Source organism: Stegodyphus dumicola, chromosome 5, assembly GCF_044657685.1.
Source record: "Stegodyphus dumicola isolate Sdum_Otavi_A_Nest chromosome 5, ASM4465768v1".
NCBI classification, from domain to species: Eukaryota; Metazoa; Arthropoda; class Arachnida; order Araneae; family Eresidae; genus Stegodyphus; species Stegodyphus dumicola.
In genome coordinates this window covers 14334161-14355274 of record NC_140772.1, presented here as the reverse complement: position 1 = coordinate 14355274, position 21114 = coordinate 14334161, and the positions used below count along the sequence as shown (strand labels likewise).

Here is a 21114-nt window from a genome sequence, read left to right as displayed (position 1 = left end):
GTGAGTACCAAAACAATTAGAAGGGAGCTTCATAAACAGGGAATTGCTGGCCGTGCTGCAATTGAGAAGCCACTCATCAGTGACACTAATGCCCGTAACAGGAAAAGGTGGTGTTTAAGTCATAAAGCCTGGACTATAGAGCAGTGGAAACGAGTAATATGGTCTGACGAGTCTTCTTTCACATTGTTTCCCACTTCTAGCCGAGTTTATGCCTGGAGAATGCCATCTCAAGCCTATAATACAGACTGTTTGTTGCCAAGAGTGAAACATGGCGGGGGTTCTGTTCTGGTTTGGGCAGCCATATCGTGGTTCTCTGCTAGCCCCAAATGAACTGTGTCAGGGCACATGACTGCCAAGACTTATGTGAATATTTTGGCCGATCAAGTTCATCCCATGGTACAAACTTTGTTCCCCGATGGTGATGGTGTCTTCCAAGACGACAAAGCCCCTGTTCACACAGCTCACATTGTCCAGGACTGGTTTTCTGAGCACGAGGATGAGTTGTCCCATCTCCCCTGGCCACCACAGTCACCAGACCTGAATATTATCGAACCTTTGTGGTCTTAGGTTAGCTCCTTTAATGGAAAAAGAACAAAATAAAAATGATATACCTTGAAAACAAGAATACTATCTGAATAGTGTTGGCTAAAATTTATTTAGATGGTTTTTTGCATTTATTCAAACATCTCCGCATATAAATGAGAATTAATTATATTATATTAGTTTTAAAAGTAAAACTAATATAATATCATTCTATATAAAGCTGTTTCATGTATAATGGAAAAAATTCAATTACTGCAGTATGTTTTAATAAAATTTGAATATAATAGACTGAATTGCACTACATTAGACCAACAAGCAAAACATTTTTATTTATTTATCTTTATTTTCACTATATGTGTTTGTCATATGTTTGTTACTAGAGGACTTATTTTATAGATTTGAAGCTAAAGAATATTTTTATGTTTTTACTTATGCAAATTAATTAATAAAAAGAACTGTGATTCAAGTATTGTCTTTGCTGTGATATAGATTGAATCTTATTATGTTATGGAATTATCATTTAAATATTCAGATACGTGTAATATTAAGAGCATATGTATGTAAGTATAATTTTTCCAAGTATAATAAAAAGTAACCATCAACAACAAATAAACTTTTAAGTAAATAGTATCTGTAAATTCTGTATGTAAAGGTATTATTTTTATTTTTATTTATTTGTGTGTGTATTATTTTAATATTGTTTATAGCTAAATAAAGAAGAAAAAAAAAATTAATGGAATTTTTTACTCTATTAAATCTATGAATCCCACAGTCATCTGAGCATTGAAGTAATTTTTATAGCATTCTGCACTTCATTCTAAAAGCATTATAATTTAAAGGTGTATATCTTGAATCAGTATTTAAAATCATAAAGTGTTTAGCAGCTTTTTCTGGAAACACACACAAAATAACATTTTTAACAAATTTGCTACAGTAATAGACGTTTGATTCCATGTGAGCAAAATTCAAATAACATATTAAAAATAAAAAACAAAAATTAAAGATTAAACCTTATCCTAAATTAATGGAGGTTGAGGGATTTCCCTCAACCATATTAAGAATGTGGTTGAGGGAAAGCTCTTGTCAAAAAATACATTTTGAGATAAATAACATTATGCGTGTATTTAAAAGAAAAAATTGAAAATTCAATAAAGGAATTCAAAAAGAAAGCATTTTTAACTAAAAATACAAATTTGAAATATGATATGTGAAAATGTTTTAGAAACTTTTAAAATAACTTGAATCATACGAGAAATTTGGCAATTTAAAAAAAAATACGAGAAAGAATCTGAACTGCAGACAAAAGAAGGGGAAAAAGCCACACATCTTTATAGGAGTGCAGAAAAAAGCTGAAATTCGGATTCTCTAGAATGTTAAATTTTAGCGGACAGCGCTGAAGAGCCAAAGTTGCCGCTCCACACCTAAATTGCAACCCGAAAGCTTAGATTCAAAATGGCTGACGAGTCAGCCTGTATCTCTAGCAGCTCTAGGCGAAACTAGTCGATTTGTCCATGACGTCAAAAATTGGAAAAGTGGGGTAGGATTTGGAAATACGCGTCCGTCCGTACGGAGAAAAAAATAGAAAAAAGTAGTACGCTACTATAAAGTATCTCTAGTAGCTCTAGTCATGGATGTTCTTGTTGATATAACATTCGAAATTGCGAATACAAGTAAAAATCCTCTGTAGCCAACGGGTTCTTTGCGGAAGTAGGCTCTAAATCTTTTTTAAACAAATTATAATTAAGTGCAGACATTTAGAATCGAAATTATAAATTACTATCATATTGCGTAAAATTGAAAACATTTATTAAAATAGGAATGGCAGCAGTTATAAACCTATGGTCTGTAGTTTGTTTTGCGAATACGGTTTGCATGAGGTGGAAGTACACGTGCTTAAAATTGTTGAACCAAGGACTTGATAAATAGTATTATAATGTCTGTGTATCACGACGAAGTAGAAATAGAGGATTTTGAATATGATGAAGAAACAGGGACCTATTATTATCCTTGTCCGTGTGGCGACAGGTTTGAAATAACAAAAGTAAGTTGGCAAATTATTTCCAAATTTTTTTTAACCAAGGCCACTTTAATCTGTTAAGCTCCCATAATTAAAAATAAATAAATCGTGACTGTAAAACAATTTAAGATACCTTTAAAAGGCATAAAAATTGTGTTATTTTAGATACAAAAGACTTGCATATATCTGGACAGGCTGTTAAATAATGCATGCGTGTAAGCCATGTATTTTTGGTTTTATTTTTATTGTGCTTCTGATTGAAAAACATAGTAATAGAAGAACAAGCATTAATTTACGCAAGGCAAATGTTCCCTGGCCTCCTGATATCTGTTGCTGATCTGAATGATGATTTGCAGATGAGTTCACTTACATTTTCCCTCTCAAAAAGAACTGTTATAATAAAAGCTAAAAAAAACTCAACAGGTGTATCAAGTTTAAATTACTGTGTATTTTTGTAATTTTTAAAATAGGAGGATAAGTTTCTTATCCATAACTGAAAAATGATTTAAGAGTATTTTGTAATGTGGAAAGAATCTGGATCACCACCTCTAAAAAAAAAGGAGTTTATATTTTATTCAATCCAAAATAAGTTTAAATGTGATATGTATGTATATACTGTATATTCCTGCATATAATGTGCACTTTTAATAGAAAAAACAAGATTGAAATTTATGGGCGCACGTTATACGCCACATATAAAAATGACACATTTAAAAATAAGGAAAAGTAGAGTATACAAATACTAGATTTATGCATATACCTAAATACTCTTTGTTGAAAAGAAATGACACAACTTGTGAATTTAAAAATTTCGGTTAATCTTCGGATTATGGTAACTTGGCGATTTTTTGGCGACCAATCCTGCTACGGCAACCTGCAAGTTTTTTTTTTTTTTTTGGATGCCATTTTGTTTTCATGAAGTAAAGGCATGTTTTTTTTTTTTTTTTAACTTAGCATTTTTTTCCAGCAATCTGTTAGCCGAATTACGCTTATGCTAGAACTTTTATGGAACAAAAGTGCTTAATCATGACGAAGATTAGGTGCGAAATTGAGAGAAAGTACAGAATCGCCCACTGTTTGCTGCAATAATTAAATTTTTGAAGGACACAGTTGTAGTAAGAATAAAACAAATGAAAAATATTCATGAATAAATTACTGGTAACCGTCACAGCATTATTTATTTAGAAGTCTGTATTGCAATAATATAATAATAATACATTTACCATATTGTAGCAATATTAAGAGTAATATAACACTGTCTGGTAAGGTATTATCATTTCTGCTACTCTTTGTATTGAATCTCACCCATTCTGATAGTTGTCTACTGTTATTCCATTAGTTTCAAATTATTTAATGCTGCTAAAAGTATTGTATTTAATGCTGCTAAAAGTATTGTTTGTGTAATTTGCTACAGCTTGCAAGTCACTGCCATTATTACTATTGTCACCCTGTTCATATCACCATTTAGTCTGTTTTTCCATTTCCAGTGATCCCCAGGATCATCAAGAACATAGATATCTCAGTTTTCTTGGAGATCTTCATTATTATTGCTTTATCGTTCAGGGCCCATGCTACATCTAAATTCCATAAGCAAATCAGTTAAATAAAAATAATTGCTATAGGCATGAAACCATTTTTCTGCATTAAGAGGCTATTGCTAGTTTAGTTATAAACTATAATTTCAATTTACATATTTTTTAACACACACACACATATATATCTTCCGGTGGCAATAATGTAACGATAAACTATAATTTCAATTTATATATTTTTTTACCATACACACACACATATCATTCGGTGGCAAGCTGGCTAGCATGTCGTGCAGCTACACGACAGGTCCCGGGGGGGGAGGTGATCTCTCGGCTGGGCAAGGTTGATCCCTTGAATGGGTCGATGAGATGAGTACCAAGTTCGTTTGGGGCCTGAACATATGGGATCCTGCGACAAGCCGACCACTTGCCCAAGGCATATGCTAATGCACCTTGGGGCCAAAGGTCGAGAAAGCAGATTTCAGGGCACTGCAGGCCGGGGCCTGCTAGGGCTGTTGCACTACTGAGTTTAGTTTTATATATACAGTCAAAAGTCGTTAATTCGGACACCCATAATCCGGACCTCAAAGCTACACACTTTCTGCGCATGCGTCGCGTTGACGCATGTGCGCAAGACCTTTACGGCTGCGAATATGACTGTGCGCAAAACATGTTTACGAATGCGTGTTTAATGTATAACGAACGATATAAGCTAAGCTAAAATTGGTTGATCTTTGGATTATGGTAACTTGGCGAAAATTTGGCGACCAACTCTGCTACAGCAACCCTCTTTTTTTTTTTCCCCGCCGCAATTTTGTCTTCACGAAGTAAAGACATGTTTCTTTTCTTTTTATTTACTGAACACTTTTTCCAACAATCTACTAGCCAAATTACACTTATACTAGAAATTTTATCTAACAAAACTGCTTAATCGTGAGAAACATTCACTGCAAAATTGGAAAAAAGTGCACAATCGCAAACTCCCTGCGCGTTTTTCACAATAACACATACACATAAACCATGTACACGTTGACTTATTTTTACTTAAAAAAACATCCCAGAATTGCACAAAATCGGCATTGCACACACTCTTCACTATATCCATGTACACTGCTTTTTTCTCATAAATTAGAAAAATTTCACGAAAATGCATGAAAATACTCAACGTATACTACTCAAACTTATTCCAAAATACTACAAACATATAACTCACAAAATCACGATCATTAAATTAAAATATAATTAAATTAAAAAACACTACTTAAAATATAAATAAGCACATACATTAAATTAATAAAAATTGGGTTACAATCCTAATTACTTTAAACTAAATCATTGCTAATAACAATTTTCAAATAATACCATTTTAATTTATTTACTCCTTACATTTAGAACAATGCATAAAAATAATATCCTCAAATGATTAAAAATACTAACTTACCTAATCTTCTTCAGAATCTTCATTACGTCGCTGCAGTACTACTGCTAATTTCTAAATCCTAAATCCAGTAGTCAACTGGAAGTCTATTCACCAAGTAATAAGAAATTAATAAAATTTCACCTATACTCAAAATACTTTCAGCAAACCACGTACCCTTCCTTACACTCCTTTTCACAAAATGTCCATTTTCACCATATTTCTTGCACCGCCATTTAAACTTGTAATATCCTTCCTTTCACACAATCTCAACTTATTATTATTATCAGATAAACACATTAAAAATTTAGAATTCACTTTACATAGCGCCATTCAATCCGAAAATTAATCAACACTATTTCACACAATGAAGCTTTTCCAAATTAACACCCTTTTCCGATTAAAGAACTGTAATTTGTCCATTAATGTCACGTTTCACACAACACAGAATATAGCTAAATACGAAATTTCCAGATTCCTCCCCCCCTTTTCCGATTAAACAACTGTAATTCGTCCATTAATGTCACATGACATATCTCATGATCTCTCATTTTCCTCGCACAAAATAATGCGTAATCGGAACTCAGTGCTTCTCACATTATTACCAAAGTCCTAGGTAAAAACCTTTATCGCCTCCAAAATGTCGCCAAACTACCAGTTACTATATTTCAAAGATCAGCCCTAAAATTATCTAATTCAGTTAATGTTGCAGATAGCGTTGTTCCTTAATCTTCGAATTGGATCCGGCTTATTATTTTTTGCAGACTGTTAGAGCAATTTTATAAAAGTAAGCTTGAACTTTCGATTATGTCAAATAGAATTTCTGATATATACAGTCAAAAGTCTTTAATCCGGACTCATCGGGACTTCGGCAATTCCGGATTGTCGATTTTTCCGGATTATAGATCATCAGTTTAAATCTGGTAAGATGGCATGCAGAAATTATAAAATTAAAAATATGAAACCGTAATTTATAAAATAATGAGCAATTATGATCTAAAGGGTATCAAAATTTACAAAAAAAAAAGAAGCTTAATATTTATTTGTTTACTTTATTAAACATTTCTTTCAGCGTGCGCATGCGTACCTTACGCATAGCCGAAATTAGAAAATTGCAACCAGAAAACTATTTGATTTGTATTCGCGATATTTATAATGACGAGGAAGTTGATTTAAATCATATCAAAGACGGAGTACATCGAGATTAAATACTACATTTAGTAAAGAATTATAAGCCGAATAAAATAAAAACATCTGCCCTGAAGATAACGATAGTGGTGACAGATCAACTTCCAGTTCATGGTGCGCCGCGACGTCCCCCCCGCCCCCGCGCAGAGCAGCGTGAAATTAATAAACAGATTTCGGAACGGTTAGATAAACAAAGGATATACCTTTATCCTTTTTTTGTAGCAATTCGTTTTTTTGTTTGATGGACATCGAATCATACTTTCGTTTTATAGATCCTTTTTGAGCTCCAGCATCGGAAATTCTATTTGACATAATCGAAAGTTCAAGTTTACTTCTATAAAATTTCTCTTACAGTCTGCAAAAAATAATAAGCCGGATCCAATTCTAAGATTAAGGAACAACGCAATCATCAAAATTAACTGAAATAGATAATTTAAGCTTATACCATCCGTTATACATTAAACACGCACGCGAAAACGTATTCTGCGCTTGCGCAGACGCATATGCGTAGTCGTAAATGTCTTGCGCGCACGCGTAAAACGCCTATGAGCATGCGTCAACGCGGCGCATGCACAGAAAGATTTTAGCTTTGAGGTCCGAATTAACGACTTTTGACTGTATTTACAAATATGTAAAGGATCTACAAAGCGAAAGTATGTTTTGAAGTCCATTAAACAAAAAGTGGAATTGCTGCAAAAAATGGATAAAGGATAATGGATTTGTTTATCTAACCATTACGAAATCTGTTTATCAATTCCACGCTGCTCTGCGTGTGGGGGGGGAGGGGTTGTACATCGCGGCGCGCAATGAACTGGAAGTTGATCTGTCAGCACTATCCTTATCTTCAGGGCAGATGTTTTATTTTATTTGGCATATAATTCCTTACTAAATGTAGTATTTCATCTCGATGTACTCCGTCTTTGATATGATTTAAATCAAATTCCTCATCATTATAATTCACTTCCTTTGTAACTGAACAAGAAATTATGTCTGTTTATAGAATCAAAGAGAAAGTATTATCACATAAAAAATGAAGCAACGTAAACAACTTAGGTTGATCTTTACATTATGGTAACTTGGCGATTTTTTGGCAAAAATTTGGCGACCAACTCTCCTACAGCAACCCTCTATTTTTTTTTTCCCGCCGTCATTTTGTCTTCACGAAGTAAAGACATGTTTCTTTTCTTTTTATCTACTGAACACTTCTTCCAACAATCTACTAGCCGAATTACACTTATGCTAGAAATTTTATCTAACAAAACTGCTTAATCATGACAAATATTCACTGCAAAATTGGGAAAAAGTGCACAATACCATACTCCTTACGCGTTTTTCAAAATAACACATACACATAAACCATGTACACGCCGACTTATTTTTACTTAAAAAAACATCCCAGAATTGCACAAAAATGGCATTGTGCACACTCTTCACTATATCCATGTACACTGCTTTTTTCTCATTAATTAGAAAAATTTTTACGAAAATACATGACAATTTTCTCAATCTTTAAACCCGGTAAAAAGAACATATATGAAATTACCTGATCGCGAAAAAGTATTTACCCTTTCCAAATATGAACATTTCCACATATAAAATAAATAAAATATCCAAAAACTTTTACCTCTAAATCATCTATTACATTATAAACGTCACCAACGAATTCATACCGCAAACTTTACAAATACTTAGTGTCAAATATTTAAATTATTTCCATGCACGTTTACTTCTACTTAAACGTATACCAAATTCCTACAAACATAAAATTCACAAAATAACTATCATTTAATTAAAATATCACTAAACCATGTACACGCTGATTTATTTTTACTTAAAAAAACATCCCAGAATTGCACAAAAATGGCATTGCGCACACTCTTCACTATATCCATGTACACTGCTTTTTTCTCATAAATTAGAAAAATTTCACGAAAATACATGACAATTTTCTCAATCTTTAAACCCGGTAAAAAGAACATATATGAAATTACCTGATCGCGAAAAAGTATTTACCCTTTCCAAATATGAACATTTCCACATATAAAATAAATAAAATATCCAAAAACTTTTACCTCTAAATCATCTATTACATTATAAACGTCACCAAGGAATTCATACCGCAAACTTTACAAATACTTAGTGTCAAATATTTAAATTATTTCCATGCACGTTTACTTCAACTTAAACGTATACCAAATTCCTACAAACATAAAATTCACAAAATAACTATCATTTAATTAAAATATCACTAAACCATGTACACGCCGACTTATTTTTACTTAAAAAAACATCCCAGAATTGCACAAAAATGGCATTGCGCACACTCTTCACTATATCCATGTACACTGCTTTTTTCTCATAAATTAGAAAAATTTCACAAAAATACATGACAATTTTCTCAATCTTTAAACCCGGTAAAAAGAACATATATGAAATTACCTGATCGCGAAAAAGTAATGAACATTTCCACATATAAAATAAATAAAATATCCAAAAACTTTTACCTCTAAATCATCTATTACATTATACACGTCACCAACCAATTCATACCGGAACCATTACAAATACTTATTGTCAGATATTTAAATTTCGTGCATATTTTTCATGCACGTTTACTTCAACTAAAACGTATACCAAATTCCTACAAACATAAAATTCACAAAATAGCTATCATTTAATTAAAATATAATTAAATTCAAAAACACTACTTAAAATATAAATGAGCACATACATTAAATTAATACATACATAAATACCCATTCCGAATTCACTTTAGTTACGGCCATGGGATCCAAAAATTCACGAACACTGTTTCACACAACACAGAATAAAGCCACATACAAAATTTCCAGATTTTTTCTTGATTTCCCCCCTTTTCCGATTAAAGAACCGTAATTCGTCCATTAATATCACATGACATATCCCATGATCTCTCATTTCCCTCACACAAAATAATGCGTAATCGGAACTGAGTACTGCTCACATTATTATCAAAGTGCCAGGTAGTAACCTTTATCGCCTCCAAAATGTCGCCAAACTACCAGTTACCATATTGTAAAGATCAACCACAACTTATATTGAAAGAAATGTTTAATGAAGTAAACAAATAAATATTAAGCATTTTTTTTTTTTTTTGTAAATTTTGATACCCTTTAGATCATAATTGTTTTTTATTTCATAAATTACGGTTTCATATTTTTAATTTTATAATTTCTGCATGCCATCTTACCAGATTTAAACTGATGATCTATAATCCAGAATCGCCCAAGTCCCTACGAGTCCGGATTAACGACTTTTGACTGTATATACCAATGGCATAGCTAGGGTTTTCAGCGCCCGGGGACAACTGAAGATTTTGCGTCCCTTTCTCTGTGCCAAGAACGGTAAAATTTCGTAACATCAATTTGTCGCGCCCTGAATGCTGCGCCCGGGGACAGATGTACCCCCTTGCCCCACCCTAGCTATGCCTCTGGTATATTCTTTTTGCTTTTGATTATGAAATTGAAAATATGTTTGTAGATATGTGTATCAGAATAATTTAAAATTATATTAGATTTTTACTTTATGGTAATTTTCAGGATTTTTGAAATAGGGTCCCAATCAATACTAAACCTTTCATTTTAAAATAAATTCACAAATTCTAAATGCTAAGTTACATTTAGAATTTAAGAAGGAAAAATAATATTTTATATGCTGTGCATTATTAGCATTTAGAATGCATTATTACTTTCCATGCGTGAGTAATACCGTAAATTTTTAATCAGTAAATAGGATATTTTTTATATTTTATTATATTGCTTTGATTGAAATAATATTATTTTAATTCTAGGAAGATCTTGCAAATGGTGAAGATGTTGCAACATGTCCAAGTTGTTCTTTGGTTGTGAAAGTGATATATAATCCTGTAAGTATTGCAGTACATTTTTATTCTTAGTTGCAGTGTTCTCAGGTTGGATTTTTTGTTTAAGCAATAAAAAATGATTGTAAGAAGTAAAATTGTTTAAAATATTTTGTGAAAATAGTATGTGCTTAATCTAAGACTATGTTATAAAAACAATCTTCTCAAAAATCTAAACTAGATCATCCAAGTAAGTAAAATTTTTAAAGCTACGAATGCACCATTGTCTAGTGTAGGAAACACTGGTTAATGGAAATCCTGCTTCCTGGATATAAGCCACGATCTAAAAGTGACTTAAATATTAAATTATTAAATGATATACATGAAGAACAGGGAAATGTATGTTTTAGTTGATCAGACAGCGTATTGCTGGGATTTTTCCTTCTGACACCAGTTGTTACGTTATTTTCCTTGCTTCGTGTTCGTCCGGGGTTCGTGTGGATTTGGAGTGAATAATAATGACACTTGATGAAGCATCGAAACACACTTTATTTAGCCAATATTAATCAGGACAGCTCCAAAGTCGCTTTTTACGGTCGTTGGTGAACTATTATAAACACGCTGACACAATCAGCGACACATCCTCCAGGTTATCAGGCTGTCACGGTAAAGACAGCTTCATGGCAAAGCACTAGAGTACAGCTCCCAACTCTGCTTGGTTGTTCTTGGAACTACACGTACTCTCAAGACTCTCCACGCTACAACTCGCAATGCACTCGACGACACACAAAGCACAGCTCCCGATTCTTCGGTTCAGTCGTTCCCGGAGTTCAACACGCTCTCTCGATGATGCACTCTCTGCCCAGTTGTCAACTCGATTTTCTCACTAGATGAGACACCAACTCAGTACCAACTAACTCGCACTCTATGTGAGGCACACACTGACTCGCCCTCTCGACAAGGCACTCACTCACACTTACTGACTGCAGGTCAGCAGGGTTTATATAGCTTTTGGCTTGTGTTTGAGAACATTCTGGGCTAGACCGGTAAGAATTCGTTCCAGAAGGTTCTCCAACCGTCCATGGTATATCGCCAATTTTGTTGCTCGCCAAATGTGGCAACCCTAAAACTGCTTTGCGGGAAAGCCATCTTAACGCACCTGTACATTTCGTAGCAATATATATGGTAGATTGGTTGGACATTTGCATGTAGTTTGCTAGCGTTTGTCCCATTAGTTTGATGAGAAGGATGACTATGGGGAGGAATCAGTTTTAAAATTTAGGGAAGCTCATTCTGTAAACATATTGAAGAAGGGGAAATTATGCAAATATTTAAAAAATTTTTAGAACCTGGCTCTGAAAAGCTAGGGGAGAATTTGCAATTAAATATGGTAAACAAGTGCCTTCATCAGCACATTTTTTAGCATGTTTTTTATCACCAAAATATAAAGCTTAAACCTTATTATCAGCAAATGAAAATAAGAGCAATTGGATTAATAAAAGAAGAGTAAACAATGTTCAACATTGCATTGAAATTTGAATTTTGTGCTCCACCCTTCTCTGGAAGCCCTTTTGAAAATGAGGTATTCAAATCAATGGCCACACTTGAGTGATGGTAGTCAAGAGTTCTTGAGTAAAAATGCATAGTGTAGAAAAGAATGGGATATCATTGAAATGTAAAGCATAGTAAGAGTTTCATCAGCTAGGATTGAAAAAATGTTTTCTTTTTTTATAGCTGTACACAACAAATTGAGAAGTCGGTTATGGGTTGAAAAGGTTGCGAAACTACTTTTTAGTGCACTAAATGCAAATGGCAATAATGCAAATGTAATATAATCAGCTGTTTTAAAAACATTATTTAGATTACTGATGTAAGTGCCATTCCTATTATTTTGTTTATTATGATAGTTTGTTTGTATATATATCATATAAAACATGCAACTAAAGAAGTAAATGTATATACACTGGTCATCAAAAGTAAAGAATAATGAGAAAAAATATCCTCACTAAGTTAATGTTGCAACCAGTGCCCGGTGCTGTAATTATTTATGTTAATTAAATGCAATTGAACACAAAATTACACTTCCATGCATACATTAGCGCTGGAAAAAGGCATCGTTTAAGTGAAGGTCAAAAGTGGCAAATAATTGGTAGAATTGAGGGAGGTCAAACACAAATGGAGGTCCTAGGATTTGAATATCCCTCAAAGTATCATATCAAGAACTTGAACTGCTTTTTAAGCACTTGATCAGTAGATATATAGCCTGATTAAGGGTGAGCAATAGCAACAACTGCATCAGAAAACCATTTTTTGTCATCGTTGGCTTGAAGGAGCCATGAAGTGGCCACAAGAGATTTGGTTTTAAACCTTAAGGCTGCCACAGGAACTCAAATTTTCCAATCTACTGTTGCACAAAGGCTTAACAAGATTGTACTATATGTGAGGAAAAAAAAAAAACAATGGTATGTGTCTCGCTCACTCCCAACCCCAGAGGGGCCCTTTTGAACTGGAGCCATCAGAATGTTCAATGGAGCCAAGACGACTGGGCCCAAGTATAGTTTACTGACGAGTCCAGATATAGTCTAAAGAGGGATTCTCTCTCTCTCTCTCTATATATATACTAAAGAAATATTAATTATATTATCTCCTAATGTAAATTTAGTAAAAGTTTCAAAAAAGATGTAACGCATATGTAGGAAATTCCAATTTCAGCACACAAAATTTTTTGATTTTTTTTTTTTTTTTTTTTCTTTTTAATTTGACACACTAAAGTAATGCAGTTTGCCAGTCTTTTGTGTTTGTTATAGCATTATACTCTGTATAAAAAGAAATTTTTTTAAAAATTTCTTCAGAAGCCTGTTAATTGAAAGTGTATGTGGAATATCATTATTTAAGATACTTTGATGTACGTAAAAGAAGTAAAGATGCCTTGTGATTTTTTAAAAGTATATATACAAACAAAATAAAAGAATTCATTTGCTTCTATTTCATCACTGCCATACATATAAGTAAGTTTTTGTATGGCCTAACATCTGTTTGTTCTGCGACATACCATGTCACATCACTATGGATGTAAATAAGCTACAGCCATGCATCTTAATAGGAAGGATGCATTAGTTCCTCAAGGATCAAAGGGTTGAGGAAATAAAGCTTTTATTTTACAACATCTTGTATATTCATTATATTACTACACATTTTACCACCTTTATATCTCTCTTACTTGAAGATTAAATTGTGAGACATGATCATTCTGTGAAAACTCACTTGGCTGTGTTTTTGAAATGAATATAATTGTTTCCCCTTTCTTTTCTGATAATACTTAAACAATATAGTATAATGCATTTCTGTCTTTTCCATAACTGAAATATGTTTTAACCATTTTTGAATCGTGGTTTTTATTTAATTTTTAGGAGGATTTTCAGAGAAATGAAGAAGAGCAGTCTATGAAATCTGACAAAGTACAGCTGGAAGTTGCTAGATAAAATGTCATCAGTTTGCTATTTGATGATTCACCCATTTGAGAGCCCTCTTGTACATATCATTTGCTAGCATCTGTATAGAATTTTTCATCACTTACTAAAACATTATATAAATGCTTGCTTGTACATTTCAATTTTAACTTGTTTTTGCTTGTTAAGATTTTCATTTGTTAATTATTAAATTTAAAACAAAATATAAAGTAATTAAGCAATTTGTATTTGACTGCTTATATTTCAAATGGTAATATTTGAAAATAAATGCTTATGTATTTTCATTAACTTGTATGAATTCAAATTTGTAATATCTTCGTATTCATTAAATTAATAGCTTGGGCAAAAATTAACTTTTTGCCCTTATGCAGACTTTTCAGCTTTCCCAATTTTTGACTACATGTCTGCCAACCCAATTTGTAACATATTTCTTAAGATTTGAATTTATTTTTTTGATTTAATGTTTTGTTACTTTTGCCCAAAACTGATTTTCGGCATCTAAAATCATTTCTTTTTTCTTTCAATAACCTGGTTTTTAAAATGTAATGTACCAACCTAGAATTTACAGCAGTGTGTGTGTGGAACGTTAAGCGAATAATCGCTTAGTTCAGAAAGATAGAAACGCAAATTCACGAAGGGTTAATTACCCTTTATTGCTCAAAAATAAAGTTAACAGTCGGTCTTAACTCAGGACGACAGAAGAGTCTACTTGGGGCTTGAACTCAAGAATACTAAGAAATAAAACTTAACTGAAAAGATATAGCCAAAGCTATCAAAATTCTACGGGTGTTGGCCTCTTAATGCTAACTAAACGGCGAAGCTATCGAGGGCCTGAAATATGGCCGAGTTAATAGCTTACAGAGAATATAGCCAAAAGGCGAGTGCACGCTGGTCAGAATCTTACTCTCCAACGAAGTCAGTGGAACTTCAGCTTTAAATACTTACTCTTCCTTCATTTGCATTTAACCGCGATTCTGAAAACACATTCTGGTCGGAAATTGTGAGCTGAAATTAAGAATGATAGGAAAGCGGCTTTAACTAAAAATAACTGTTTGCAACTTAGGATAAACCTTACAAAAATAAAGGTGTTGTCTAACACTGTTGCTATATGTGAAAGAGTAAATATGCCGTGCATGAAGACATAGTTATTTGAGTTCCTCAGTGGGCATCAGATGCAGCTGTAGTTACCTCTCCCCAATTAGCTAATAACACAAAACGTGATCATAATAGTCCCTTCCATTTTTAGTATCCTCAAATGCCTACTTAAGAATTTGTATGCAAAAAAGTAAAATACTTTAAAAAATATATATACAGATGACATTCTTTGTATTATTCATCAAGAAAATGTAATACATTTTTAGTGTAATATTTTTTATTTCACATGGTGGGAGAATTAATGCATTAAAATATGTTATAAAACACAAGTCTGTTTATCAAAACATAAGCTAATACTAGCTCAGAAGCTAAACTAATAAGAAGTTATCTATGGTCCTTAATGATTAAAAGCAGACTAGCAATTCTTCCTAGAATGATAGCAGTAGGATAATGAGTAGTAAATTAAGATTATTTGATTAAGAAATTTAGAAAAAAAAGTATATTTAAAAAAAATTCTGAAAGGTTTCAGATATTAAATTATGTCCAAAGGGGCTTTTTTTTAACATTTTGTGTGTTACCTTTATTTAATAAATATTGTGTTCTTTGCACTTAAACCATGAAATTCAGTTCAATAGCAATGTCGCAAAATAATATTAAAATAAGCATATTTTTAGTATTTCTGATACACAGTTCCGCATGCTGGAAATAAAAAGGTCTTTCTCCTCCAAAGAGTGCTGCCATTGCTCGCTTTTAAATCATTGAGTTTGTTATTCAAAAATTCGTTTAAAGTTTTACAAAATATGAAATCGATAATGAAACAAATATCAAATTTGGTCTTCCACATGCCCATATTCGTAGGAGGATTACATCATTCAAAATTCAATGGCTCTAAGTACCATTGTTTTATCACAATGCGAAAAATATTTCTACATTTATGCAGATTTTTCATTATTCAATTTCTTTAAATATAATGCAGGACTCTAACATTTGGTGGCAACAGTTTGAAAAGTGAAACAGACACCATAGTGATTCAACGCAAAATCGCAAAACGAAAACAATAGTCCCACAAGGACAAAGTCCCTTTGGACTAAAAAAAAATTAGGCGGTTTTTAACGTTATCGGGAAACGTTCATTTATTTATCTAAACATATCCTCTTGTGAGACTGCCTTTCAACCCATCTTAGTGAAACAATAACAATCTCAAAAGAGCATTTAAACAATCTTTTAATTCCGAACTTAGCGCAAAGGAAAGCTTATGTCCGTGTTACTTGCGACAGGAAACTATTAAGTAAAGTTCAAGGTAAATTAACGTTGAATTTACTAATGCAAACATTGGAAAAGAACTTTTTCTAATTTCCTCACACAAGGAGGCAATGGAGGGAAGAAGACTACAACTGTTATGTAACTTCAGTATCTGAATGTATTTTATCATCATAGTATTAGTTATTCAGAATCATATCACAGTGCAATTAATGATCTAGATTCATTGTACATTGCTAAAAGAAATGAAATATTTCCCCGGCACTGTTTATTGTCTCGATTTCAAGAAACGGGTGAGCTTTTAAATGAATGAATATTTATAAGTATTAAAACAATTGAGCAATAATTGTGAATTTCAATCTGTTACATCTGAAAAATATAAAAATGAGTGCATCAGAGATGCATTCATCCGAGGTTTAAAGAATCCACGCATTGAAGAAAGGTTATTAAAAAATGCCAGTATTTCATTAGAAAAAGCGTACGATCAAGCCAGAGCATTAGAGCTTGCTGAATATCATTCTGTCTTTCTCAGCACCGGTAGCTGCTGTTGAACAATTTGAGAGAAAATGACGATAATGAACAATTGGCAGTAGTTGCTCCTATTTGTTGCAGAAAATGCTTCTTTTGTGGAAGTGGCCGTCATTTATGGAGTGTTTGCCCAGCTAGGTATGCAATGTCAAGGACGTGGTAAAAAGAGCCATTACCAAAAAGGTGTGCAAATCCCAAACTTGTATGCAGTATTACTAATTCCCACAGTGGCAGTTTATACACTAGCATCAGCTTTGATGCTTCCTCACTGTCTTAAAAGGCCAATAATTAATGTCCTAGTAAATCGGTTTAAGCTGAATGCCCTAATGTATACGGACAGGTCAGTCAGTTTTGTAAAAGGATGTCGAATTCAACTAAAACCATATTTTGGTACTATAACCATGGCTAACTCTTCTCTAAGCTCAGATATTATTGTTGTTCTTTAGTTATTATTAAATTACAAGCCCATCTATATACTTCTAAAGACATTAGGTTATTTTTAAGAAGCAGGAAAGGTGAAAAATTAACAACACCTTCGCCGGGAATCGAACCGCGGACCTCTGGAATACCGGCCCAGCGTGCAGAACCACTACACCACGAAGGCTAGGATTTCGGGAGAAATACCTTATATACTCCCCCTTTTAAAGGGCGACTGGGGTTTTTAGGGGACCCACTCGGAACATCCTGGGTGAAGAGAATCATCATCCAACACCCTTTTAGTTCGGGCGCCACTGTAGAGACATTAGGTTATTTTTAGGAAGCAGGAAAGTGGAAAAATTAACAAAGCCTTCGCTGCGGATCTCTGGACCTTCGTGGTTCTGCACACTGGGTGCAGAACCACGAAGGCACGCTAGGATTTCGGGAGAAATACTTTATATACTAATACAGATGTATTAATTATGAAAAATTTCTATGCAGACTTTCTTATCGGGCATGATTTAATAACTAAAAGATCATTCTGTTCAAAGTTCAGATAGAATTTAAAGGTGACAGTCCACCTTATAGAATTTGTTCATTAGCCACTGCTGTTGTATCCCCTGTGTCATTGTTCTCTTATTTAACGCCTGATTGTAGAGCTCTTGTTACAAAGTCAAGATGCCAAATTGGAGAAGATCAAATATTCATAGCTCCAGAAAAATGTAAATTAATTAAAGAAGGTGTAACTGAGGCAAATAATTCTCCTTTGCGTGCACAAGCATTTGTTGTGAAAGGAGAACATCACAGACCGAGAATGGTTATAGATTATTCTCGGACTATAAACAAATTTCCTGCGTTTGTTGCTTACTCTCTTTCCAAAATTGAAGAGTTGATTTCACAGGTATCAAAATATAAAATATTTAAACAATTGACCTCTGAAATTCTTATCGTCAGGTTCCTATCAAAGAATCAGAGAGACGCTATGCAGCATTTGAAGCTGTTGATAAACTATATCAATTTCTACGTGTTCCCTTTAATATAAAAAGTGGAGTTTCTTCTTTCCAAAGAACAATTGATGAAATAATTTCAAATGAAAAATTTCCCTACCTTTTCCTATCTTCATGATGTAACTGTATATGGCAAGAATGAATTTGAGCATAATAATAACTTAGAGATTTATGGCTGCTGCTAAGAAACATAATCTAATCCTGAATAAGGAAGAATGCACAGTAAAACTGTTGGATTACTCTATAACCATTATTATAATATAACCTGATTCTGATGGATTGAAAACACTAATGGATTTACCAATTCCTAAAGATATAGCTTCTCTACAATGAGCACTGGAAATATTTGCTCATTACTGCCTCTGGAATCCCAGTTTTTTCTGAAAAGATTAGCCCTCTTTATACTAAAGAACCTTTTCCCATTAATAAAGATGCCGAGAAAGCATTCAGTTCCCAAGAGAGATGTAGCCAAAGCTTCTTTAGCTGCAAGTGGCCATAATGTACCATTCAGAGTTGAAACTGACGCTTATGAATTTGATGAATTTGCAATAGGAGCAACCTTGAGTCAAGCTGGTCGCTCTACAGCTTTCTTCTCTAAAACTCTAAACTGTTCAGAACGAAAACACTCCTCTACTGGAAAAGAGGCTTATGATGTTGTTGAATCTTTAAGAAACTGGGGACATTATTTAATTGGCAGGCACTTCGAAGTTTTTACAGATCAGAGATCCTTGGCATTTATGTTTGATCAACAGCATTACAGCAAAATTAAAAAAAGAACATTTTGCGTTGGTATTAGAACTTGTTTCAAATTTGATATTAAATATCGCCGTGGAAATGAAAATGATACTGCAGACACTTTCAAGAATAAATGAAGCTAAACTAGATCTTCAAACTAGATAAAACCTTCAAACTAGATCTAAAGGCACTAGAATGATGAGTGTTTTCATCCGAACGTTTTCAACTCGAATGTATCACTGGATAAGATCTAAAAATTTGCCTTTTCACTAGAAGAAATTAGAAGAACTGTTAATTCATGTTTAGGCTGCAGTGAAGTAAAATCTCGCATCCGTAGATCTAAAAGACTCTTAATTAAAGCTGCTGCACATTTTGAACGATTAAATCTGGATTTCTAAGGTCCTTTTCGTACAGCTTCCAGGAATCGGTTCCACGGTGCTATTATGGACGAGTTTTCAAGATTCCCTTTTGCAATACCTTGGTCTAATATGTCATATGCTACTGTTATTGCTCATCTGCAAAGTATTTTCTCAATTTTGTGGATGCCAATCTACATACATTCTGATAGAGGATCTTCATTTATGTCTCATGAATTAAAATCCTTCTTAAGTTCATTTGGTGTAGCAAAAAATCGCATATGCATGTAATCCTCAAACCATTTGTCACGAAAATGAAAAACAAATGGCTATCGAACGTTGGGAAGGAGTTCTACAATCGGTTTTGCATTCGATCCGGTCACTCTTGTTTCTTTTATATATAGCAACAAATGCCACACCACATGAACGTATGTTATCCATGCTAGAAGATCATAGACGCGCTTCACTTGCATGATCAACACAACCCGGAAAAGTCAGACCTTTTGAAGAACCATACTCGAGCTAATAAGTATGAGCCTATTGTGCAGGAAATAGAATTCGTTGAAGCTAACCCAGATTATGCTTTTGTTAAACTTCTAGATGCACGTGAAACTGATGTCTCAATACGCTATTTAGCATCTAGAAGAGATACGCATATACATGCCCAAGATACCGGGTTAGATGAAACCAGCAATTTTCAGATTCTTTTGCTCAATAGAATGAAGGTTTGGCTACTGAAGTTCCTGAACCCGTATCAAAACACTGAACCACTACACCACTAAGGAATCAACAGAAGAGGATTCTCAAGGCAGTGATTTACTGTGCCTGAGCAGACATGAGGCTTTTGAAAAGACTTTAAATGATTACTTGCATGAGAGTTAATCTTTGCTTCTGAAAAGACACAAACATGAGTCTTCTTCTCTGACAGACCATATAACTTCCTAATAATTTTCAGGATGAGTGAATCTATAGTTGTTATTTATTATTATTGTTACAATAACGTCACTACAATTATATTACATGGAATAACAACAGTTATTTTTTGTTTAAATGATGTTCTCATCATTTGGTGTTCTGTTCTATGCGCAGTTTTAAGCTGTATTTGAGCCTCTTAAAGAAAATTAAATTGTGTAGAATCTATGTAATAAAGTAAAATTTCAAGCAGACTGTACTAATGCAAACATATTTGAACAGGAAAAAAAAAAAAAAAAAAAAAAAATCACCATGGCAACGCATGATCTTTCTTTCACTCTCGCCGTTGCATTTGCCTATGATTGCCATCAACTTTTGAAAAATGTGGGCCTAAACAAATATGATTTACTATATGTGCAGCAGTAGGTAAAGGAAATTCAATATGGAGAAAGGATAATTTTGAGTAAATCTCAAATAAATCAGAATAAAGGGGGAAGGATTTCGTTCTTATCTGATTCTTGCTTTAACAGCAGCTGCAAAGCAGCCGCTATAAGCGCAACTACTAGTATTATGAAAAAAAAATTCCTGGAAGAGGAATGTATCTAAACTGAGAATTTCTAACAAAACGACTTAAGATAATTTAGAAAATGAGAAAGGTTTTAAAGATGTTTTTACATCAGATTTAATTCAGACAAAATTAACAAATGATGGGAATTTTTAAATGCAAAATAACATTTTAACAAATTGCAGAAATCCAGTAAATGATCAAGATGTCGCAACGAAGCATTTCGTTTATAAA

General features: G+C 33.3%; 1 protein-coding gene across 1 annotated transcript; it reads left to right on the top strand.

The window, feature by feature from the left end:
• Positions 1 to 2384: 2384 nt before the first annotated feature.
• Positions 2385 to 14296, top strand: Dph3 (Diphthamide biosynthesis 3). The gene is made up of 3 exons (XM_035362946.2): positions 2385 to 2584; positions 10527 to 10601; positions 13946 to 14296. Exons 1-3 carry the CDS (start codon positions 2477 to 2479, stop codon positions 14015 to 14017), a joined length of 255 nt encoding a protein of 84 aa, XP_035218837.1. The 5' UTR covers positions 2385 to 2476; the 3' UTR covers positions 14018 to 14296.
• The last annotated feature ends 6818 nt before the right edge of the window (positions 14297 to 21114 follow it).